This window comes from Lepisosteus platostomus, chromosome 24, assembly GCF_059453375.1.
Source record: "Lepisosteus platostomus isolate fLepPlt1 chromosome 24, fLepPlt1.hap1, whole genome shotgun sequence".
Taxonomy (NCBI): domain Eukaryota; kingdom Metazoa; phylum Chordata; class Actinopteri; order Semionotiformes; family Lepisosteidae; genus Lepisosteus; species Lepisosteus platostomus.
The window spans coordinates 10,899,327-10,924,343 of NC_142634.1; the positions used below are offsets into that span (position 1 = coordinate 10,899,327).

At 44.4% G+C, this 25,017-nt stretch overlaps 1 protein-coding gene across 15 annotated transcripts in view; it reads right to left on the bottom strand.

Moving 5' to 3' along the window:
* Positions 1–1,105: 1,105 nt before the first annotated feature.
* pitpnm2 (phosphatidylinositol transfer protein, membrane-associated 2) overlaps positions 1,106–25,017 on the bottom strand; it is a 104,890-nt gene continuing 80,978 nt past the window's right edge. For 8 of the 15 annotated variants that reach the window (XM_088617971.1, XM_088617972.1, XM_088617981.1 and 5 more), the window contains 17 exons: positions 23,651–23,895; positions 22,984–23,173; positions 21,939–22,058; positions 21,163–21,374; positions 20,643–20,818; positions 20,347–20,517; positions 19,204–19,356; positions 16,918–17,082; positions 13,725–13,955; positions 11,710–11,858; positions 11,041–11,157; positions 10,464–10,580; positions 9,746–9,894; positions 9,226–9,375; positions 8,090–8,273; positions 7,547–7,675; positions 1,106–6,705 (listed from right to left, as the gene is read on the bottom strand). In XM_088617971.1, coding sequence (XP_088474097.1) covers positions 6,358–6,705; positions 7,547–7,675; positions 8,090–8,273; positions 9,226–9,375; positions 9,746–9,894; positions 10,464–10,580; positions 11,041–11,157; positions 11,710–11,858; positions 13,725–13,955; positions 16,918–17,082; positions 19,204–19,356; positions 20,347–20,517; positions 20,643–20,818; positions 21,163–21,374; positions 21,939–22,058; positions 22,984–23,173; positions 23,651–23,895 — 3,006 coding nt within the window. In that variant the 3' untranslated portion in view covers positions 1,106–6,357. The remainder of the gene's footprint in view (positions 6,706–7,546; positions 7,676–8,089; positions 8,274–9,225; positions 9,376–9,745; positions 9,895–10,463; positions 10,581–11,040; positions 11,158–11,709; positions 11,859–13,724; positions 13,956–16,917; positions 17,083–19,203; positions 19,357–20,346; positions 20,518–20,642; positions 20,819–21,162; positions 21,375–21,938; positions 22,059–22,983; positions 23,174–23,650; positions 23,896–25,017) is intronic. The other 7 variants (XM_088617984.1, XM_088617986.1, XM_088617980.1 and 4 more) reach the window with 6 other exon arrangements.

Genomic DNA, 25,017 nt, shown 5'->3' on the forward strand with positions numbered 1-25,017 from the left:
ATCTAATCCAATGTCTCACTTGGACAGACATCAACAGGTAATTGTTAGAAATAAAAAGCAAATCCTATTTTTTGTATTACTCCAAGTCTGCAGAATGTTCTCTGTGAATTGTTCTGTTTCTGAGTAATGATACACCAGAACTGCTATTCTAGTACTGTCAAATTGATAATGGATACATCACAGTTCCTGCAGCATCAGCGCAGTATAAAGCAAGAGAGCAGCAGATGTGTCAGTCAGAAGTACATGTGCACATTTTCCCAGACCACCTTTCAACGCCTGTTCAGCACTCATCTGGTCAGACAGCCTCTGTGGTCTCTCAGCTCTGACCTGTATTTGTCAGTGTGTGCTTGACTGAGGCTGCCAGTGTGGTTTGCCTGTTGCTCCTCCTCACTGTAGACATGGTCAGGCCACCAGGCTACCTTCCTTGCTGCTTGGTGTCCACACTGCCTGCGTGCTGGTTCGTTGTGACTGGTGCAGCTGTAGTCTTGCTCTTCCTGCTTGTGCCAGACTTCACCTTATAAGCATTTTATGTGTGCATGATTGTTAAATGCTTTTTATACATGTCTTGCACCTCATCTTGGTTAGGGGTGTCTGCTAGAAAATAATAATATTAGGAAGAAAAATTACAAGGGCAGGACACTAAAGTAGATGCCTTCTGTGTTTTCACAGCAAGCAAACATTGGTGACGGGCTGTCCTTTCAGAAGAGGTTGGGGATGAATCGATAAAGTTCTGCTCTTTCCTCATTAACAGTCTGCCTCTCTCTGGCCTAGCTGTGTGGGAGGAGTCCTTCCCTGGCCATGGTAAAAGCCATGGTAAAAGTTTTGGTATGGGTTCCCACAGAGTCAGGAGCCAATATATTCACCTTCCAATTGTGAGCCTCACTCTACATGCTAAGTAACACCTCTCTACATCCCTTTCAACCATCAAAGACTGTTATTTTCTTCAGCATAAAAAAGTCCAACTTGACTGGTATTTTATTCATTGTTAATGATCTGAGGTCCTCACATGTACAAGACCAATTTTTATTTCCTTGCAGATGGGAATTTTTAGTACTTTACAAAGAGAAATAAATTAGCAGGGAAAAAAACCTCTATGATGTGTGAATCATTTTAACCTTTTAATATTTATTTATACACTGTACATAGAACACAAGTAAAGAATAAAATAGCTGTCCAATTTTTTTTAATCCACATTACATACAATGATACTGTACACAAAGCACACCCAGGCATTAGAACATTGCACTAACAGCCAGGAAAGAAGAAATATGCAGGTGTGAAGTGTTACACAGTAGATTAAAACATTATCTTAACACACTTATTTTGAAATTAATACAGTAAAATAAAAAAAAAACTGTTAAGCAGCAGATTGAATTTGGAAACATTTATTTCTCAGTGTTGATGTTATAATTGGTATGCAGTCATCCTTCATATCTAGGAAAATCTTAAGTATTTTTATTGTTTTCACCTATGCCCATATTTGACAATTCCATATAAATAAAATATAATAAACATACAAAAGTTTCCGTTAAATTCATCAATATATTCATGGAGATAAAACAATGAAAGGAAACATAAGGCTTCTGATTTACTGCAGCAAAGCTAACTAGTAGAGCTATTGATATTGAACAATAATTGGAACGGAGTACTTACCACTCAGGAAACCTGCTGGTTAAGAAGTACTGTTTACAGCATAAAATGGACACCGCTTTTTTTGTGAGCTATATCAAGTCAAATAACAAAAAATTCTTCTATATCTGGTCGTGTGGTGTGAACTTCAGTGATTAGTACAGATTCACAATGTGGACAAAACTGCTTTCCCCTGCTGATGGTGACCATGTGGTGTATTATCTATCAGGACCCTGTACATACGATTAATTCGATCGGACTGAATTAAATGGAAAAAAAAAAGGTCTGTAATATTTGCAAGACTATAGACCTAGTAAAATATAAACCTTTAAAAATATTTTTTCTTATTATAAAATGTTTTAGTAGTAAAGGGACAGTAGTAAATATTTCAAAACATCTTCGCCCAGGATATCTGAAAGACGCGAAACGCTCAGTAAGTATGTTTGTCCTGCTTTGCCGGCTTCTTTTCAGATTAAGAACAGCAAAGGGAAAAATCTGCTTCTGCTGGCCTACTGCAGAACATATCTAGGGTCCTCTGTGACTTGCCTATTTAATACTTTCTGCAGTCTGCAATATCTTATGCCATCTCTGGTACAGGCATAGTAAAGACTCCTAAGGCAACTTGACCAAGAGCATTTTTTTGTATGTTTGTTGCAGTGCATCCCCACACTGTATTTCAGAAGAAAGTTCTTACAGGTCCCACTGAACCACATAGGCAGAATCCATGCTGAACACTTCAGGGTTTTTGCAGCAAAGTCGCTTGTGAGTTTCTCATACAATCTGATCCCGGGAAGTTTCAAACAATGGCACACCAGTGAGCCCTGGACGATGTCCAGGGCAGAGCCCAGTGCTGTGGCAGGCTAACATGCTTCCTGCTGTGTGTGCTGTGCCAAAGAGACAGCTCTCGGTCTCCTGTGCTGTGAGTGGAGTGGCTTCTGCTTTTCAGTGATCTGATGGGGACAAAAATTAAAACGGCGAGCCGAGAAAAAGGCTCGGAGCATTTGAGCTCAAATTCGAAATGAGATGACACAAAAGGAAACGTGGCATTAATGATCTGTGTAGATAACCAAGATAAATTAGCATCAAGTAATTTCAGCGTGTGCTCACCCATTTGGTGAATTTTGTGCCCTAGTTTACCAACAATGACTAAAATACTCCTGCACATTGTAGACTGCCCTTGGTACTATATTTACCCGTCAATAGTTTGGCAGCAAGATCTGTTGGCTCCATTCTGATGGCTGTTGGCAACCACTTTACACCATCCCCACCCTCTGCAGGGGGTGATTTCCTGAAGATAAAGCCAGAAACAGGCCTCTCTTTGCTGTGTAGATCGAAGCTACATGGTACAAAAAGTCACCCCCCACAAGGTAAAACCCCCTTACTGCACTTATGAATATGCAGGATAAGTCATTTCTTTTTCACAAAAGTACTATTGGTTCTTCTTTTAAACAACTTTTAGGAAAACATGTAGATATTGCTTGGCTCCCAAACAAGCTCACCCATCACTTAGCATGTCTATTCACAGATGTATAGATCTATTCACTGTTGGATTCTGACTTAACGGATAAGATGCTATTTTATCTACTTGTAATAAAGGGTACAGTTTTATTGTGTGTATGCTATAGTACTACTTATTGGTAACTGAAAAAGGCTATTACTGTATATGGTGCTATGGGTTTATCAAAGGGGTTACACACTCACTACCCAAAATATGAGGAATGAACAGACTCCCTCGGCATTAGACAATGCATGATTAACTTGTAAAGCGTGAGACAGACTGCTATCACCTTCCTGCCATTCATTCGCACTGCCAATGGCTCTTGACACAACTCAAGTGCTTGGAGACAGGCCTGCATGAAGAATGGGCTGTGATGGAGCAGCAGACATCTCAAGACCTTCTGAGGTGTGTGACAAGGTCTCTTTAGATCGCAGGTCAGCAGTGGTGCTGTAGTATTGCTACATGCAGAGGCTAAATATGTTATCCGGGAGGTGGGTGTTCCTAATATTCTGGCCAGTGAGTGTAGACCCAGTACACATGGTACACTGATTGTCAATGCACATGACGTTCTTCTTCTGTTTCTCAGCTATGAAGAGTGATAATATTGCACTTATACACACTGACAAGATACATTATTCTTGGTCCATTAAAATAACTTCTATACATCTGAAACAGAAAAGGCTACATTTTTAAATATAATAAAACCTGAAGGATCCATCACCTTTTATATCTACATAAATAAATAACTTTCGACTGTATAGACCTACTTTTCATAACATTTACAGAATCTTTACACTATCTACACATTTAGTTTTCAAAGAGCTTGCAATTTTGTTATTTACCATCCGCCTATGCTCATATTCAGTTGCCTTCTACAGTTATGGTTTGGTTTTAGGCCATATCTAAATTTTCCAGAATACTTACTGTCATAATATAATGCCACACATGTTCAGAAAGAACACATTATTAACAATTCCAGTGTTTTGCAATATCACAGATTGTAACAAAAATATAATACTGTACAAGGCAAATCATTCTAACTTTTAAAGCACAAAATTATACTGGAATTTTTCTTGTAACTTCATTGTAAAAAAAAAAATCACAGTTCCAAAATACTCACACAATTGCTAACTGTTAATAATAAAACACCCCTGACATGTCTGCACATTTCATATAGATGACAAGATTTATATGAGATCATAATTTCAATTCTGGGGGGAAATCTGATCCCAGAATTTATTAACAGATTGGATTATAGTTAATCCATTTGTAAAATATCTGTAGAACTAAATCACGTAACTATAATGAAAAATAGAAGTCCAGAGCTCTGGACCGGCTGTAATATAATGGAAAGCTTGGATATGGCCCCTTCCATGCTTAATCACTCACATGTACTGCCTTTTTGGCACGTTAACTTTTTTTTTTTATATCCTGAAAGTTAAGAAAGTATACACGCACGCACACACACATCCGGGATAGGCAATAAATAATAGCTATCATGCACTACAGATAACAACATGTAGCCACATGAGATGGTAACAAGATCTCCATTCTAAAGTTAGTGCAAAAACAATGAGGTTATACAGTTGAGCTACTACAGCTTTAAAAAAGATTTGGCTGTTTTGTTGATTTTGAGTGACTGCTGATACAGTTTGCCCCCAGGACATTCCGCTAGAGAATGTGGAGGTGTGAGTGGAGCTGTGGAGAGGTATGGATCTTTTATGAAGGTCAAGGTGAAGCCCAGGTGTGCTTTCCTGCAGAGTGATTCATTTAAAACCTGCATGATCACCTCTGCCAGTCAGGCAAACCTCGAACCAGTTAGCCCTCCCTAAATGCACTGATTTTACCAAAGCTCACCACTTCCTCTGCATGTCTAAGGCATGCATGCAATTAAATGTTCTCCTTTACTAAAAGATGAAAAGTGGAATTTATGCTGTGCAAGTGTACGTTGCACAAGAAGATCTACAGTAACATAGCCTGTCAGAAGCTCTTAAATTTTCAGAGTTCCTTTGAAAAGACAAAATGTTATGGAACTTGTTTTGCATCATTAAAGCCCCTTCTGATAAGAAGCAGTAGTCATTTTTTTCACATTTGCCCAGACCATCATAGTTTCAGCTATGTTCAGACTAAATCATTCCAGAATATTGTGGAACAGTCTATTTGACGAGCAATGTTCAGTTTTAATCCTAGCTATTTCTAAAACAATCTTTCTTGAATCAGACGCCTAAGAAAGTGATCTCTTCCAAACTGCTTCTGCACTCTAGGCAAATGAGGATTGGTGTGCTTCAGTGGGGTTTAAAGGGTCAATGCAAGTGTGAAACAGACTCTTGCAGAGACTGAAGGACACACTACTAGAGGTATTGCAAGCAGTTTCCAGAGATAAAGATATTCTCCAAAACTGAGTTATTTTTGAAAAAAGTGAAAGGAGTTACTTTTCTTAATACAATAAAGATCTTGCTTTGCACACCACTCCTGCTTTATTTTTTAATATTGTTAGTGTAAACCATTTTTTGATCTCACACAGGAAGGAAATGCGTTGGATAAGGCCTCTGGTGACCTGCAGGCCGTGCTAAAAAATGTGTTCTGTAGATCTGTAACATATGCATTGAGAGATTCATTATTGCCTAGTACTACTCTACAGCAAGATTCTAAAGAAGCACCACTGGTCTTTAATATGTATACAAGTGAATTCTCCCGCACTGAATTTCAAGTAACCATCAGAAAAGATCCACACGGCTGCACACAAACAACACCCCAAACTGACCTTTCTTAACATACTGCGAAGGTGAAGGAGGCACGTATTTACATGTAAAGAGTCTCTCGGAAACCTGGATAAGAAAAGATGCAGAACTTAGCACATTCCTGATCAAATGACATTTCATCCAAAAGCATACTCTTCCGTCCAGTGGTTCTTTTTTCCCCCCATTTTAAGTCACGAGAGCTAATGTTCCTCACAGGAACACCGAGCACTGGTTTAAGGCCTGCATTTTTTTTTTTGTGATGCTCAAAGCACAACTTCTCTGTATCCTCGACGCCTTTCCTTTGTTGATGCTGTTCCTGTTTTTTTAAAAAAAAACTGTAGCACCATATTTGCTTCTGCTCCTTCCCCCCACCCTCCCGGATGTGTCCCCCGAAACTGACTTGCCAAGTCCTGCTCCTCGCTCTCCCTCCCCCCCCCTTTGCTCCCGTCCCGAGTCCCTAGGCCGCCGAAAGTCCTCTCCCTGCTCGGCCTATTTCTGACCCAGCGCTCCGGCTTCCAGTTTGGTGCTGCTGCTCCGGCCCCAGCACCCCGCCGCGATGCTCATGCTTCTTTGGCTGCGCTCGATGCGCTCGCGCTCCCTCTCGCTGTCGGACTGGCTCTGCGTCCGCTCGGGCTTGGCGTGGGCGGGGGCGGGGCCGCCGCCGGGCTGGGAGGAGATGGTGCGCAGCAGGTGGTTGCGCTTCCTCAGGAAGTCGGTGTTGCCGCCCAGCCCGAAGCTGCCCTTGCGCAGCACCATGCGCGTGCTGGTCTTGGCCGGGCGGGAGCGGTGGCTGTACTCCAGCTGGGACAGGTGGGTGGCGTAGCCGTCCGTGATGAACTGCGGCACAAGAGACACAGCCAAGAGGGGAAGAACGGGGGTCTAGTTAACGAAGAAAGACCAACACCTCTGAGGCACGTGGGATAATCAGGAAACCGGCCTCATCTACTGCCTAATTCCCTAAAAAATCCAGATTGTGTTAGTGTAGACTAGTTTCGCTGACTGGAACACCAGCTGAGACAGTTTTCAAAGAAGAAAAATAAGCACTTCAAGCCATCTGCCGCTAGTGATTCTGGAAATTCAGTGAACCACGTTGCAAGTGAGATCCATGTTGGCATCGCGCTTGCGGGACCTAGATTACGGCGTGCAGAAAGACTGGGAATCTACACCAGACTGAAGAGCCGACATCAGGCAGGCTTTGTGACTTTGTGATTTCTAGGACTACTGATGCATATTCTCATTTAACCTTGCAATTTCTGTGTTGAAATTGCCTAGGTTTGGGGACTCCTATCTCCCCTGTCCCTTATAATCAAAGAAGCATATCTAAAACACAGGGAAGGAATACCATTTACAATATTTGTATTTTGATCAGTTAGGTCATATTGAAATTCACCTTTGTTCCAGTGAGAAACAAAATTTCCATCGTGTGGAAAAACACTTCTGTATGTACAATTTCTGTAAATAAGATGGTTTTATTTTGGTTTTCATTGTTTAACTTTTAACTGAGCACGGCTTCGAAACTCCACATTCCTGTGAGTTGAGAACCACGCGACGTGGGCATCCATGAGGTGGTAAAGAGTAAGATTTAGCGGTTAGTGATTTAATCCCGCCTCTTTCACACACAGACACGGTTACTGAGCCCGGCATGATAAACTGAACTCCTGCTGCAGAAGATTCCTACCTGACACTGATGCTGCATCTTTTTGGTGGGTCGGCCAACAATGTAAATCTGAGAAGGCGACAATCCAATGGATGTGTACACCGAAATATCCTTTGTGGATCCATATGCAGCATAGATCTTCATATAAGACTAACAGGCAAAGGGAGAAAAAAGATAAGCTTGAAGAATTATGAGCTTTGTGTTAACTGTAAAGCATTATTATTTTCCTGTCTGTTCCAACCCATTTGCCCCACAATGTCAGTCAATCTGTAAAAAAAAAAAATTAAAACGACAGTTTGCTGCAACACTTAATTTCCATATTTTTAATAAAGGATAAATGCAGACCTACTCCTTTCATGGGATCTGAATTTGATCCCACTGCCTAGAGACATGAACTACAACCATGAGGACAGAAATGCTCCCTAGAGGGTACAGCAGACACAGTGATTCTGTCAGTATCAGAGTTGTTAGGATTAAACTTTGTCAGATCAGCTTCCTTGATCTAGGAGAGGGCCTGGTTACTGATTAACTAGAACACCAAGACACCCTGGGTGTCGCTCTCACCTCGGTGATGAGTGATTTGAGGAAGTTGGCCTTGTGGCGCAGGGGGTCGTGGACCAGCCCGTCACAGAAGGACACGATGCCATGGGGGAAGTTGTGCTGCGACAGCCAGGCCACCACTCTCTGCTTCTGCATGTCGGGCCGCCCCGTCACGTAGATGATCAGGTAGCCCAGATCCTGCCAGTGCCTACCAGACAGCGACGGGTGCACACGTTTAGTTGTGCTCACCTGACCAACTACTTGCTCGTACAGCAGAACAGCTGAAGATGAGGACTCATGGGATCTACAGGCGGAGCAGTGGCACTGTGGCACAGGATCTGCGCCTGTGTCTGGAGGATTGCCGGTTCAAATCCCGCGGCCGGCATAGGAATCCTACTCCGTTGGACCCCTGAGCAAGGCCCTTAACCCCAGCTGCTCCAGGGGTGCCGTATGAATGGCTGACCCTGCACTCTGACCCCAAGCTTCACTCTCCCTGTCTGTGTGTCTCATGGAGAGCAAGCTGGGGTATGCAAAAAGTCAAATTCCTAATGCAAGAAATTCTATATGGCCAATAAAATGATCTTATCTTACTGATCCTAGCTCCTCCTGGTATATGTAGAAGTGGTAAGCAAGAATATTGCAATATTACAATATTATCGTTTTAAGACTCGGCTTTCCAAAGAGTCCTGCACCTGAGTGGGGTGAACGAGGGCCGGCGGACACACTCCTTGCCGGTACCCATCAGGAGGGGCAGTGCCCTTGCAGAGCTGAGGCATCACTCTGAGCCCCCAGGTGGCTGGCAAGTTGCAAGCATCGCTGCAGCAGCCCCAGCAAGCACCCTGCTCACCATGTGCCCTGACCAGGAATCAAGTGACATGGCGCAACACAATTATGGCAGCGACATCTGGGCCGCTGAGCTCCTCTGACGCCGGGGGCAAGCGCCTGTCCTGGCCGCAGTGGCTCAGAAGGCCCAAGCTGCACCATCACTTAAATCATCTTCTTCCCAGACGTGCTCCGAATCCTACACCTGCACATTTTTGTCCCTTTCGGTAATGAAACCGAGTCCCGCGTTTGGAGGTCCTTACTGCTCGCGGTGACAGCTCTCCGCTCTGCCCTTGGGGGGAATTTCTGGGAGGTGCCGGTCCGACTGCAGCTCCTACCTGACAACATCCACGGCTCCTGCCCTGACTTTGGGGTCGCTGCCCATGATGGAGACGCTGGCGGCGAAGGAGCCATCGATGCTGAACACCACAAACTCCGTCCCTTTGGGCAGGACAGTCAGGTAGCTGTCCGCGTATGTATGGTCGCCCCTGCGTGAAGGAGAGCAGAGCTTAGAGCTTCCTGCGGTGGTCATCACGTCCTTGTCAGGACAACAGTGATTAAGAAAGGAAGTCATCAATGTACCCTGTCTCGTAGACTGGCCTCGTTCAACCCCAAACTCACCTGAGGCCACCCCCTTGTATTTAACGATTACAATTCCACCACACGGTATCTGAAACAAAAAATCAGGACCACCTGGACCCCGACACCTGGGCTTACAACTGTTTGTTTCACAGCTGTGGCTTCCATTTCAGAAGGTCAAGTAACTTCCCGAGTCTTGGCTTTGGTGTTTTGTGGGGGCACCCTGCTTTGTCTCCTGTGCTAGACGGACCTCAAATGGGGCCCCCCCAACCCCCGTACCTGACCACCATTTTGATGGGGTACACGCCAATGCCCAGGCGCTTGCTCTCTGGGATGACGTAGGAGATGCGGCCGCTGCTGTTCGTCAGCTCGGTGTCGAAGTAGACCCACTCCCCAGTCGGGGGCTGAGTCATGATGTGAATGTCCACCTGAAAGACAGCACGAACGCGGTTATACCCCCGAGTGACAAGAGCCTGAAATCCCGTCCTCTTTTCAAGAGCAGCGTAGATCATCACGGCATTCACTTTTAGCCCTCTGAGACCCTCTCCGCATAGCGGGATGTGACTCTTCTGGTCACGTTCCCCCACGCTTACCACTAGTACCCCTCTGTGGGTCAAAGCATACACTAGCTTCTGCCTACGCACTGCTGCACCCTCCACACGCAGTTAAACAGAACTCGACTTATAATCCCCAGCAGGAAAGTCAACGGCGGTCCTTCTTCTCAGATTGGTCACTGCACACCATAAAAGAGCTGTTTATGACCTCAGGTCTCCAAGACTGGGAACAAAAAGCACTGGAATCAGCTTCTGCTGCTATGTTTCTCTTTACAAACACGGAGCGAGGTGGAATAAGCAGGTTGTGGCGGTAAGATGACCTGCGAGTGGCGTCTTTCTAGTTACAGGAGACAATTCCTTGAGGGGGGCAGAGCCCTCCAGGGCGCCCGAGCTCCCCAGACGTTTTCTCCGCCCTCCCCGGTGCCCCCTGAGGACGGCCTTACCTTCTCCCCGGTGAGCGTGACCATGTCCAGGGGGCCGTACATGAACCTGCCGGTCACCACCTGCTGCCCGTCCTCCGTGAATACTGCGTCGTTCACTCGGTGATTCGCCGTCACGTTCTGCGTACAGACGGAAACATGCGAGCGCTCTTTAACCGGCTGGCAGAGAGGCCCTTTCCGACTTGCACACAAACTTCAAAGTGGCGCAACAGCGTTGTGAACCTAACCGAAGAAATGATTGAGATCTCGAAGTGGAAGATTTTCTGTGTTGAATTGTGAATGTGGGTCATAGGCACCTGAAACAGGATGGCCTGGCTCACGTCTGACCCCAGTCTGGGGACGTGCTTACTGTAGTACCTGATGTACAACCTGATGGTTCTTCTGTCCATTTAGAAGCTAAAGTAGTTATCAAAAGGAAAAATAAATAAATAAAGCTAGCTGAACCTCCCAGTGTTCTGCTCAATAGAGGCATCGCTATTCTATATGAGAAAGATAAATCCTAGAAACTAGCATGTGAAAGTACTTTGGACAGTCCACTCTGTTAAGTGTTAGGACACTTAAAGGATCGGGGAATGTTTACCCTGATTTTAACGTGAGTCCTCTTCCTCAGCCACTTCTCTCTAGGTTTGGAGGGGCTGAACACTGACACCTCCTTCCCGTCCAGTTCCAGGATACTGGAGTTCTCATGCCTCATCACCTGCAGGCCATCATCAATGCACAGGTATCAGTACCTCATGGAGCTGTGCCCAGCCAGAATCGCTAGCTATGCCTGCCCTCCACCCAGTCCTGCACACTTGAGCACGGCATTAAAATCACATGCAGACCTTTGTGGATCCCCTTTTTTTGTTCAGCACATACCCGGAGACAGACATAGATTAACAGCCATGTGAAACTATTCACAGCACCAAAAGCTACTCGCTGAGACTTATCTTTGATAGGAAAAGAAAAATGAGCATCCTCCTAACTGTATCATCACACCGCCCAAGGGAAGAAGCAAAATTATATATTAAGGCCCATAAATACTACAATACACCCCCTTTGACAAATTACAAAAACAAAATCTTTAAGGTTTGTGTTGCATAAAGTTACTCAGAACAGATTATTTATGGGGTATAACGTGTATTCATAATTTAGGTGTTTTGACCGAACTCTCTGGGACTCTCCTCAGGAATGGACACACTTGCTGAAGTGCTAGCACTCGATCTATGAGAGAGTAGTACTGCGAATGCCCCCCCCAGAACAATCCTACCTGTCTGAGCAGAAAGGACACCACGTCTGTGGACTCCCAGTAACTGGCGTGGAAGAGGTGTGGCAGTGCTACAGTGGGGAACGCAGTCAGCGCGTCCGGGCAGTACAGGGCCAGATCAATCCTCTTTGTTCCCCACCAGCGCGCCGCAACTGCCAGGACAGAGATCCACGTCAGCACTGCTTTTCACAGCGGCCAGGCGCAAAACACCTGCTACTGCCGCCCGAGATACGGGGCCTCTCACAATCCGTTCACAATATTGAGAGGCAGTGTATTTTTTACCAGGTTACTCTTTCCAACTATGTCACTTAAGCATTTGCTTGACAAGGCTCCTGTGTAGTCAGTAAAGTAGATCATGAACCCCTCATTTTTTAAAAAATCCTTGGTTGATGTGGGGGTCCCCCCCCATACCAGAACAGAAGAGCAGAGGGCCAGTTTTAACTCTCGTTAAGGTATGTTTGGCAGTAACATCAAACCTCAGTGGAAGAAAGAAGCACCTACAGTACTACAGATCAAGAGGCATTCTCGTAGCATGACTAAGTTATAGTGACTGTAAGTTTTTTCCTTAGAGTAGAAGCTTGCGCCAGTAAAAAACAAAAAAACAGCAAGAAATTAAAAAAGAACTCAGCAAAGCAGGCGGTGTCAGCAGGGCAGATATTCCAAAGACATTAGAGCCATGATCTCCCTTTATCTGACTCTCGGATGAACTCCCACTGTCCCTCAGCAACATCTAAGCCTGAGAACTATCTTCCTAAAAAGCAGGCTCAAACAATTCTCACTGGTGAATGACAGGAATCTGGGGAAGAATCCTTGCACGGATGTTATTTTATCATCTGCGTTTTTAAAAAGTAATTAAAAAAAAACATTTGCCCTGTTATGTAATTTAGATGTCCAGATATTCCCTGTGTCTGCTTTGCCTTGAAAAGTTCCAGGACTGAAAGATATGAAACATTCAGCTCAAACATACACTGAACTGTTTTCATCTCAGGGCATTTGTTAAAAAATCACACGTCCTCCAGTAATAGCTAAGAATGATGTAGTCGTTGTTTTACTTCTTTTGTTCTTATATTCTCGCTCTGTTTTGCATGTCTGCTTCCTTTAGATTACAGACACACAAGCTTGCTATACTAAGAACTCTTACACCAGGCGCTTCACCTGTTCATGTTAAACACTGGTTTGCCCTGTTCATTTCTGCTTTACCGTGGAACTTGCAAGCAGGGGCATTTCATCTGAGCTTTCACCCTGTCCAGCTGTAGTGCTACGAGGGCTGGGGAGCAATGTGCTGTAATAGCACTGATCATCTGTCAAGTGAAGTCAGTCTAATGCTGAGTTAACACCAGGTGGCTATGACAAGAGTGGCCCAAGCTGGACTGGAGCATCTTGGAGTTTTAAGTGCTCAATAGATCAGATGATTGACTAGCTTCAGATGGTCATAATCCTTTGTTCCAGTTGTCTAGTGTCCTGATGATTTAAGAAACCCTGGAGAACCTACAGAGTCATGGCTCTTCAGTACTCTCAAGATGCCTTTGCATCTGGGAGGCCAAAGTGACACTCCCACTGGGCCACCTGGCCAAGGTGAGCCTCACAAGCCTCACCAGCCAAATCCCTGGACACTAGCTTCCCTATCAGTACTCCCCATGAGCCCGTGTCTGAGGTATGTCCTCCCTCCTCAATTTTCAGGTTGACGTGCTACATTGCAGGCATTGAAAAAGGTTACATTTCATCTTAAAACCTCCAGCTCGTGGAGTGGGCGCGAAACCCTAGCCCACAGTGGGTGTCTCGCCACCGGGAAACGCCCCTGCCGAGTGTGGACCTGACTGGACAGCGGTGCCGGGACAGGGTTTGATTTTTGGAGGGGATAGGCAGAGTAGTGATTTGCAGAGGGTACGCGACACTAAAGAAGTTTGAAGAGGAGGGGGAAGGGAGTGGGAGGCGGAGCTAATGCAGTGGTGGCGGCTATCGTTCCGAAGGCTGTGACAGGAAGTGATGTCAATGTTGGCTTCCCCCCTCCAGAATACCTTGCTCAACATCCAGTGGCGGGATCAGCGAAATGGTGCCGGGACTGCGGACAGGCCCCAAGGAACTGCTCTTCTCTACGTGATTCGAGCAGTCGGGGCCTCTGCCTCTGTCTGCCTGTGACTTTCTACGGGACTTGGGAGAAGGGCTTCTTAGAAAGGACTTATTGTAGGGGAGAGCGAGTTGGGATAAAAGGCTTAGTTTTTTGGAATGGTTAAGTTGGCATGCTTGTGCTAAGAAAACAAAAACAAAAAAACAAAAACAAATTAATAAACATGAAAAAATAAACACATTAGTAACACTAGGAATAAATCCTTCGTTTGTAGAAAGGAAAAGGGAGCAGCCACAGTGATTTAAGGGGTCCAACTGTGACAACGATAACAGCCTCAGAAGTCTACTTTTCTTTTGCACTATTTTTAGGCTATTGAACTTTTTCATTCCCGTAATGAATTCTTTGTGATGTCATTGCTAATATTATTTTGATCGAGTAACTGCAGTGCTATCACGTATATATATTAATCTAAAAAAGCTTCAAACATTTGCTAGTCTTTATAAGAGCCTTTGCATTATGCCTTTAAATATTCCCTACAGAAAGACTTCTCAGCCAGTGTCCAGGTGATCCCTGTGTCCAGTGGGTTGTGCTCCAGCTGAGTCCTTGATTTTTTAATTGAACCCCCAGATTTAAGTAATAATTTACTAATTAGACACTTTTAATTGTTTTACAGCAACAGTAAAAGATTTTAAATTCACCTATACATATTTTTTAAATATGCACATTCTAGGAACAGAAAGCAATTAAAAGATCTAATCAATCACCTTATTAGTTCAATTACAGTTTTAATTATGCATTCGAGATCCCAGCTGGAATGGAAACCAGCTGGTCCTGTGGTCCCAAGGTCCAGGGTTGGGAAGAGACGCATTACTGTATGATTGCTCTACAATTCGAAAAACCATATTCTGCGTTGAATAAAGACTTCCTTCAGCACAGAATTTCTTCTGTATTACAAAATCAGTTCTGAAGGTTATGAATATGATGAAAGGGGAACATTTTGGGCCACAGTCCTGACGTATGACAGAAAACAACATTAAAGCTCCTTGATTTCTGCGCACACAAAACAACATGGACCAATGAAAGAGAAATGCAGCAAACAGATTCTGTTCTTTGTATGCACAGCACTGCAAACGTGGTCAAGATGAATGCAATTTATCCCTTGAAAATTTGCAAACAGGAAACTGCAAACAAGAAACATGAGAGTTGTCAAGGACAAACTGTGGTTTATGCCAGGGATGATTATTGAATTATTTATCTCTAAATCAGTTTTCTGAAAAGAAATGAGCGAGGGCGTGTGAGATGTACTGTTTAATTGTGGATTTTATTTTTATGCTGAACAGAGGCTCTAGGTGTGGATGATTAATCATTTTTAAACTGCCTTTTTTAAATTAAATTAAAATTGCACATTTAGTTGTTGTTTTTTTATTTTTAAGATCCCCAAAAGTCACTGGCCAATCCCCTGCCCCATTAATAATGGAAGTTATTATTAACTGAAATTTAGGAGGGAAAATGAAGTCAAACGAACAAGTCAGTCTCGCATAGCTGCTCCTCATCACCATAATCTCGGAAAGCAGCTCTATGCTGTATATTGAACACATCTCTCTTTGCATTCGTCTCAAGTATCCCACCTGCCCCCCATCTGCGCCTTGCTGCTGCCCCTTGGTTAGCTGCTCTCTAAATTGGGTTCAATCCTCCCTGTCTTGTGGCCAGGAGGCCAGCCATTGAGCAAGTGGGTTAAGCCAAACCTGTCTCACTTAATATTCCAAACATTCACAAAGCATTCAGTTCTTGGATGCTGCTGTCCTGTTGTCCCTAGATAAATCCCTTTAAGTTCTCTGCCATTATTTGGGGTTTCTATCAGTTAAGCAAACCTGTTTACTCTTGGATCAGACCGATTTTTTACAGGGCTCAACACATAAACGATACCTTTAACGGTAGTGATTATAAATAAAGTAAAATTTAAAGCAAAGCACAAAAATATGCTCTGATGTGAAGCAAAATGGGCTTCTACTGTAGATCAAAATACATTCACTGCATCTCTGTTTTGCCCAGTTCCCTTTATATTAGCTCAGTGACACAACTAACTCTACTGGCAAGGACTCCAGATATGAATGCCTTTGAATGCCTTGTTTTACACCAGCTAAAGTACAGCTGACGTCTTTATGGCTGCAATACATTTCCAAACCAGTGCTGCAGTATGGTGACCAAGGACACCTTACCATCTTTTAAATGTTAAACCAATGTCCCAACAACTTGGGCACTTAAGAGCAGGGGGCATTAATCCTGATGTATTGCCTAAACTGTAAATTGTGGGCTTGCATAACTCCTTAAAACTTCCCCCTTCATTCATTTGTTGAAATAATTGTCCACCTGATCTGCTGTGTAGTGGGTCTACTGGTGCATAATGAGCCCTCCATCACCTACTACACTTCAGCGCAGGATGAAGGGTGTCCAATTCCATATGTAAAACGTTTTTTGAGATCCTCTGGTATTATATGTGTTGAATAAATACAAGGAATTAATCATTTAATTTACTATGAAATTCAGATTAACGTACTTCATAAAAATTACGGGAAAAGACAGTACGTACACTGTATATCCTTTCATATAAAACGTACACTTGACATTGCTGTACATTACGATAAGAAGATCATCATCTCACACTGAAGTTAATGCTTACTGCCTTTTTCAAAAATCATGAGAACACACATACTGTACATACTAAAAGTATCCTGTCTGCTCTACTGTATGAGCCCGGTATGTAGCCCCAAGTCTGTTAAGAGGAGAACAGTGATCATTATTCACTATTCAGTGACCTCTGCTGGTATGACATAGTAGTGCATTAAGGCTGCACACAAAAGAAACACAAAAATACCCACTTTGGAAACCCTTCTGTGATAAATTAAAGCGTTTAGCAAACCAAGATTGAATTCCCAATGCCCAGATTCCTAAAACCCTTGCAAGAATCTCAGCAGCCCTTAGGCCTAGTGACAGAAAATAAAATTTGTTGTCTGACTGAGAAGCAGTTTGGTTAAACCAGGGACGGGCCAAGGAGCCACGCGCGCGCGAGAGCCGTGTGGGTGCGCCGTGCCGGTGAGCTCCGTGTGTCGTGCAGGCGGAGGGAGGGGAGTGGGGACACTTACTGTTGGCTATGTTGGAGGCAGTGTAACTGTCTGCCATTCCTGAGACCTGGCTGGCAATGCTGACCTCACTGGCTCTCCGCAGGCCCCGGCAGTGAGGGGCTGTAATGGGGGAGGAGGGGGACGAAGGGTCCACGAAGACAGCACCATGAGACTGAACAACATCTGCTATTGAGCCGAAACAAGGAAATCCGATTAGGCACACGTTCTGAGAAGTGTAGGGACAGACAATGAAGAGGAAGGAACCGGTGCAGAAACACAGACAGGAGAAGGTGAAACGGAGAAACTCGGATGCAAGTTGGTTTTACCGGTGTGTGTGTAAAACCAAGCAATCTGAGATGCTGTTTGCCACATAGAAAATGCTGTGGGGGCACATCGAGGTTAGTAGCCAACCTCACACAAAATGGGGATACAAGGAACAAATACAGGAAAAAAAAAACACAATAATGGCCCTGCTTTTGTTTTCATTGTCTCTCATTAATGTTAAATGAACGATACAATCGACTTTTTAGCTTGAGAAGCGAGTTTTACAAGCCTTCAGCTCTGTGCTGCCTACTGCCGTCCACAGCCATATGGCACTGACAGAGGATAATTTCGAACGCATCTGAAGCCGTGAGCTGAAGAGAACTGCAGGGTTCACCAACGGAAAGAGAATTCCAGCAGGAAGGTGAAGCACTTTATTACACACAGCTCTGAAATGTTCTCTGAAAAGCTCTAGTTTCTGAAATGAGAGATTAAACAGGGCGAAGTGCTGATATTAAGTTGTTAATCATTTTACAATTTTAATTCAGTACAAAATACATACAGCTACAAAGTCAATTGTACCGCTAACTTAAGCACCTTTTTTCCCCTCTATCAATAGCAGAAACATCCTTTTCTCACTTTCCCCAGAAAAGAGAAGTATTTTGGAACTATAGAGCAGATCAAATTCAGATCATTAACATCTCACACACGAACAGCCACAAGTTTAGTTTTCCAATACCATGTCATCTAATTTTAGTGTTCTTGTATGATAAACAAGAGATCATGCAGAATAACTTCATTAATTATGGTCATGTATAAAGAAGTACTACAACGTTAATGTAGCTGTCAATGCAAAGGTCTTCACACGGTATGTGAAAGTCTAACTGCTGTTTGTGTAGAAATTTTCAGAAAACTTTACAGCAAAACTGTGAAAACGTCAGACTAAAATGACCTAAGCGGAGAACCTCTATGTTGAACATACATACACAACAAAAGCCGATATTCGTGCTGCATATATAGCTTGAGTAAACAATCATTAAATTTATTTCCCACATATCTTATCTCTTTTTGCTTTATGTTTATCGATGGTATGTCATATTCCCCAAGTAGCAACTCCAATACTGTAAAATGGAGTTGTACTGAGATTTAATTAAGGCCACAGCTTTTGTTTAGAAACATCCCAGCACGAACAACCTCCTCACCTTAAAATTGACAAGTGTTGTTAAACTGACACAGATAATTCTGCCTGGCATTTTATTCAAGCCAGCTAAACTGCCAAATGTTTAATCAGTAAGATTTAGGACAAATGCAAAAACATCACAGGAAAAGCAGGGGGTGTGAATGCAGCAGTCACTGTGCATAACACAGTGGAGAGCGTCTGTACTATAAAAGTTTTGACCACAGCAAAGCATGACATTGCATATTCAGTTTAAGCCATTCTTTTAGCCCCATCTTCGCACTACATTGAGCACAGAGCTGGATAGAACAGTCTTGAAAAGAACTTCTCCAGTTAAAATGATCCGTTTCTCAGCTGATTGCTTTGATCTGTCCCCTAGACAGCCATCCAAAACAAGATATTGTGCATCAAAGCGATTTTCCAGCCTACAATTTACAAACCAAATCGTGCATTTGTATAAATGCTAAAACTCCGGTGAACCACCACATAGACGGGAAAGCTGCCCCAGGTTCAAGACAGCACGTACAGTACCTATCCAGTAAGTGCTGCATGCTGTTCTCCAAGTTCAGTAATACAGCCTTTGGATTTAGGATACGTAAGACAGATCACAGTGTTACGCACTCTTTCTCCTGTATGACAATTAAAGATCAATCGGAGCATTAGAAACTGAACTCAAGAAGAGAGTAGCTGCAGGAATAGCTGGGACTGCTATGCAATGCAAGCTGGGCCACTGGCATTCCCAGATTGAAGGTGTCTTAACAAAACCCGCAAACCCAAGAACGAGATAAAGCACATCGCAAACACATCGAGGAGGCATGAGAGAAATCAAGAGACAGGCAAAAAAAACCATGTAAGGAAAGACTACACACACTCCGTGGCAGCTGGATTTTTTATGGAGCCGTCCTGCCAGTTTAGAACCGGGACTGGTATACTGGTCTCGTTGATGCCCTCCTGGGAGCGGAGAGCAGCCAATGAGCCGCTGCTCTCCATGAGGATAATGGGATTGCTCTGGACTGTCTCGACTAGAAGCAGGGAGGTAGGGGTAGGGGAGGACAAAGAAACAAACGGAAAAAAAAACAAAGAACAGACATGTAGCCACAAACTGTCAACAAGACCAATAAGAGTCAAGCCCTTACAGCAACTGTCCTGACATCTCAACCTGCCCTGTGGGTTTCCCAGCAGAGGAACAAGATAAGAGACTGAATATCTGCTCCATGCTGATTCAGTAGCGGATGTGATACAGTACTGTTTATCTCATGTAGACCCATGCTGTCACCGCACAGACTGCCACTGTAGAGTGCGAATCTACAAAGACTTCCTTACCTATGGAGATATGAAAGCTGCAATGCATAGGAGACTAGACTGTAAGGGCCGACTGTAATAAGTCCAACAACAATTTAATGATAACATGTAGATGAACACAAACCTCCCAAAACACATCAAGCACATGTCATATAAAGACTACTAATTCTTTGTAAACAAAGGTTTGAAATGCAACGAGCCTGCTTCCGATGTTGAACGTACAAAGAAAACTAAAGGTTTAAGATTTATGATTTAAGACTCTGTGAACATCAAGATCCTGTTTTTTTGGTAAAAGTTCAAAGACAGTTGAGGAAAATGCATTGGTATCTGGCCAGTTATTGTATTGTAGGTCTACTGATTTGCAAGTGTATTCAGTCGCCTGAATTGAATGCCCTGTACAAAATCACTCTCACCGGTTTTCTCACACCTGCAAGAAAAACAGAACTCAAAACGTCCAGGAATAAAGACCCAGGGGGGTCTCAAACACTGGCCTAAAGGGCCAGTGAGTCCTCAGGTTTTCAGTCCAGCTGGACTTGTGCTGACCTCGTCAGCTCGTTATTGGGCCAGTTCAACAGCTGCTCCCAGCTCGTCAGGTGCCGGATGCTTCAAAGAGACCTAGACAACCTGCGGACACGCCGCCCCTCAGACCAGGACTGCGGGCCTCTGCTCTAGTCTTGCGTGGGGTTTCCGCTGCCGCGAAGCCGACTCACCCAGGAGTGTGGAGTTGCCATCTCCCAGGGGGAACCGCTGGTACCGAGGAACATTGAAGGGAGGCAGGAGGTGGAACTTCTTCTCCAGGAGGGGCTCCAGGCGGGAGGCCGAGGGGTCAGCGGGGTGGAACAGGTTGTACACCTGCTGACACGCCGGTCGCAACTGAGCCACTGCAAGCGGGCAAGGAGACGGCGGTATTCAGCGGGAGAAACGAGAGAAGGGTTTGCTGAACGGCTGCTTTTGGCAGAAGTGCCCCCTCCCCCCCCCCCCCAAAAAAAGTAAAAGGGTTTCTTACCGTCCAGAGCGGGGATGACGGTTTTCCTCAGCGCCAACACGAGGCCCAGCGGGGAGCCGAAAAGAAAAAAGTCGGACACCTCAAATTCAAACTTCCCGAGGGAACCTCCGTCCAGCATTGTGGAGCTGCTGGATCTGCGGGAGCTGGGATCGTTTCGCAGGACGCTGGAGTGCAGGCTGGACAGGACACGAGAGAGAGTTTGAACAGCCGCGTTCCAGTCTTTCTGTCAAGTCTGTAAGAGAGCCCGTTGCCCCACTGGGGTTGCCTGTTGTATCAACTCGTTATAATCTGACAATACCTGTCCCGTCAGGACAACAACTGATGGCACAGATGTCTCGAGACATCCTGCAGAGTAACAGATCGCAGTGAAAGCATAGCATTTCTACACAATCTATAGGGAAATGACCTGACTGTTGTTTGCCCTCCTAGTAGTAAAGAACAGGAAGTGATATAAAGGAAACAAAATGCTCCTGCGAGGAAGATCAACCCCTCTTTCCGACCTCTCCCCTGACTGGATCACCTGGACAAGAAGGCCTGGTGCTGTTTGATGGTGTCCAGCTCGTAGGTGGAGGAGTCGCTCCTCTTGCGGGGCAGCTGTTTCTTGGGGTCGTCGGCACCGCTGCGGGGGATGTCGATGTTGCTGCGGCTCAGGTGCCGGCTGCCCTCGAGGTTGGAGCTGCCGGAGCAGTAGCTGTTGTTCACGATGATTCCCGGGGACAGCAGGTCGTTGTCCTGCTTAGCCAAAAAAAAAGGAGCCACGACGGCTATCAGCTGATTTGGGAAAAAGGAATGAACAGAACACTTAACGCTGTTCTATAAATGGAAACCAAGAGACGTTTCATAAAATGGGGGGGGAAAAACAAAGCTGAGCACAGAGCGCTGGGTACAAGGGTGGTTGGGAACATTTTGAGTCCAATACAGAAGGAAACACCATGTGATGCTGGAACAATTAATAACCCGTACAGAGAGCAATCCATCAGCAAACACACAGTAATCCAAACACCGTTCTTCCTCGATGTGTAAATGGTAACAGGTAGACCATGATGCCATCCATTCATTATCTAAGCACTTCCTGCAGTTCAAGGTCATGGGGGAGCTGAAGCCTGGCCTGGCAAGCAAGGCAGGGTACACACTGGTTGGCCAGTCATCACAGGGCATCGACCAAACAGAAAATTCTTTTTTTTTCATTAGTAAAAACCAAGCACCATCATGGAATGAAGTTTCACATCGCGCAGGTCACAGAACCAAAGGGAAAGCGACCTCCGGTGTCAGCTGAGCGGTGACACAGTTTCTTACCTGGACACTCACCACGCTGCCTCTCCTGCTGCTGTTCTGGCTCTCTGACACTGTCTGGTTGCTGTTGCACAGAGCGTCAAATCCCAGAATGCCACCCACGCAGTCTCCTATCAGACACACCTGCGCGTTGGAAAGCAACACAAAGCAAAGACCATGACAGGAGGAAGAGGATGCACAAACCATCCGTCTCCGCACTCAGATCTGCTCCAGCTTGAAGATGGAAAAACTACCATTCCTTGCACTTTACATCAAGGAGGCTCCTACTGGTACTCTATTGGGAAATAATACTGCAGCATTAAAAAAAACCTAATTTTACACTTGAGATTGTAGGAAGAACATCAAACGTGCGGAGGAATTCTGACACCTGATAAAAGCTTACATCTCAGGCTAGCAGGCAGTGGTCACAGCAACTTGGAACTTCTTTAGCATCAAAGCAAATAATAAAAATGTATCAGTCTGATCTTTTTTACATGTAAAGAACTTTCTGTATCATGTAACTTAAAATAATTTTATATAGTTTGGATCAATTTCAATATTCCCTATTTAATTTCCTTCTGTGTATCTTATGTGAATTATTCATTTCTGTGTACTGTACGTAAGAATTTTATCCAAATACATTTCACACATCAGTTTCAAATCTGAAAAAAACACAGTACAACACAATAAAACTAATTTAATTCTTAAAAGAAACAAACGGTTTCAATTTAAGAATCTATTTTAGTACAATCAGAGCAATTCTACCCCTTGAAATCACAGTTACATGCTTTTACAGTACACTTTTGCATTTCATATTTCTTCCAGGCTTAAAAATACTCAGTTTAAGCAATGCCTTCACAAGGCTTTCAATCAGACACCGCTTGTAGTGAAAATGTAGCTTTGCTATGCAAATTTCTCAAGGTGAGTGATATACAGCTCAGGTCAGGATTCCTGACACATTTCTAAGAATAGCACAGTGCTGCTCTTGCAAAAGCGCTGCAGTTTGACAGATGGTGACCTGAGGACTGCAGTGCCCACGCCTGCTGACTGGGCATCACCCTTCACTGACCTGCCCAGTGAAGGAGACTCCCTCCTGCGATTTGATGAAGTCACCGTACACCTGGTTGGCCCGGACGATCACCGTGGCCACCGCCTCCTGGTACTGTGGGGAGGAAGTGGCCAGCAGGGGCAGGGCAGCTAGCGGAATATGGTCCTGGCTGTTGGACAGACATCCCTCGTCATAGCTGTAGGGACTCAGGCTGCCGAGCAGAGCGCAGAAAACTTAGTGGTCGTCTTCTTTTTACACAACCTACATTTCTGTGTAAATCTACATCATTTAATGTTCTTTTGTAGATATTATAAATATATTTATACAATATATTCTTCATATACAATGACATGCTGTTGTTTGTGGGGAGTGGGGGTAAAACTACAGTTAAAGCAGTGTTGCAGTGATGTGTAATCTTCTTATATTTTGTGGAAATTACTTCAGCACAAAAGGAGATGTGTTCAGGCACAAAAGCATTAAGATATAAAAATGGACACAGGTTTAAAAAAACGTTTTGTTGTAGGCAATATTATAGTGGTGTTTCATATGAGGAGAGGACATAACCTTTGGCCATTAGCTGGAAAGATTTTCCTTACAAAATACCAAACCGGCTGTGGGCTGACTGTCAGCAGTGCCTTCAGCATACATCTCGGCTGACCGCCATGGCGGTTTACCCCCGTGGACTCACTTGGACACCAGAGAGAAGGCCTCGGTGCAGATGGCGGGGCAGGGCACCAGGCGGATGGCGATGCGGCCGAGAGCCGCCGGGTAGTGCACCCGCATCACCGTCTCGAAGGCCGTGGTGATGGTGTTGACGTCGCCCTGCTTGCTGCTCTGGTCTCCGCCGCCGGTGTCCAGGATGTTGCCCCCGTGCAGGACCAGGATGAGGACGTGGATCTTGCTGGGCTGCTGGGACTGCTGGGTGGAGCCGTCCTGGAAAGGATCCAGGGAGGTGGCTGTAGCCCGTGTGCATCACAGGACCTCAGGAGCTTCACCCATGCTCCGAAGCCTGAACTAAACCAAACCCCACCATGCCTTCCCTCCATGCAGAGAGCTTCCATGGCTCAAACATCCGGACGTAAAGCAAGGAACATGTGAGTAAAACAAGCGCCAGGAGGATCAGACTATTACATTGAATTGGAAATCGTTTCCTAGAAAAAACGGCAGTAGAACGAGACACTGTGAAACAAAACAACAAAACACCCTCCTCAGAGCATGCAGGCAGAGTTGGGTATTTCAGATGAACCAACCTGTGCTTAAAAAGACAGGAACATTTTTTTCAGCGTAATATTTCAGTGTAATATGCCTGCTACTGTACAGCCCCTGAATAGCACTGATTGCAATCTTTTGCAATCGAAGATAAAGGAAAATGTAACAGACAGCATTATATTATTATTATTATTATTATTATTATTATTATTATTATTATTATTATTATTATTATTATTCAAGTGGCGTTCAGTCTTAGAGTAAGTGTCAGATTTAATGGCTGTAATGAGAACCTCAGAACACAAATAAACGTGTTCAGCTGTGGACCGTGTCACCCTACACCATCTGTGAATATTCAAACAGGGTCTAAGGTGGTCGGGGATTTTGCCAGCCTCTAATCAGTCCTGTGCCTCCCAGTCCCTGAGGAAAGTAATAGTGGGCTGCAGGCTAAAAATAGTAGCCTTCTGCTCAGGTTAGTGCATGAATAAAGTTTCAGTAGATGCTGATAAAGAGGGCACAGGCTTATCTAATCTCTGCATGGAGGGAGAAACTGAAACAGAGACAACAAAAAGCATGTCTCAAATATTAGCATAGATTAGGGTTCCAGCTAATTCTAGCTGAAGCAATATGTTTGGAGCAATAAAATGCACCATTGTATCACATTTTCACAAATGAGCTGCCTAACACTACTAGTGCACAAGGTATGGTTAACTGTTCTGCACATTTCATTGATAAAAGGGCCTCATCATAACTGGTGTATTGTGTTCCTGCTATAGGGAAGCTCCTTTTAAGTAATTTGCTTGTCTTTAAATTTATTGCAGCTCTTTATTTTCTGTTTATTTTTAT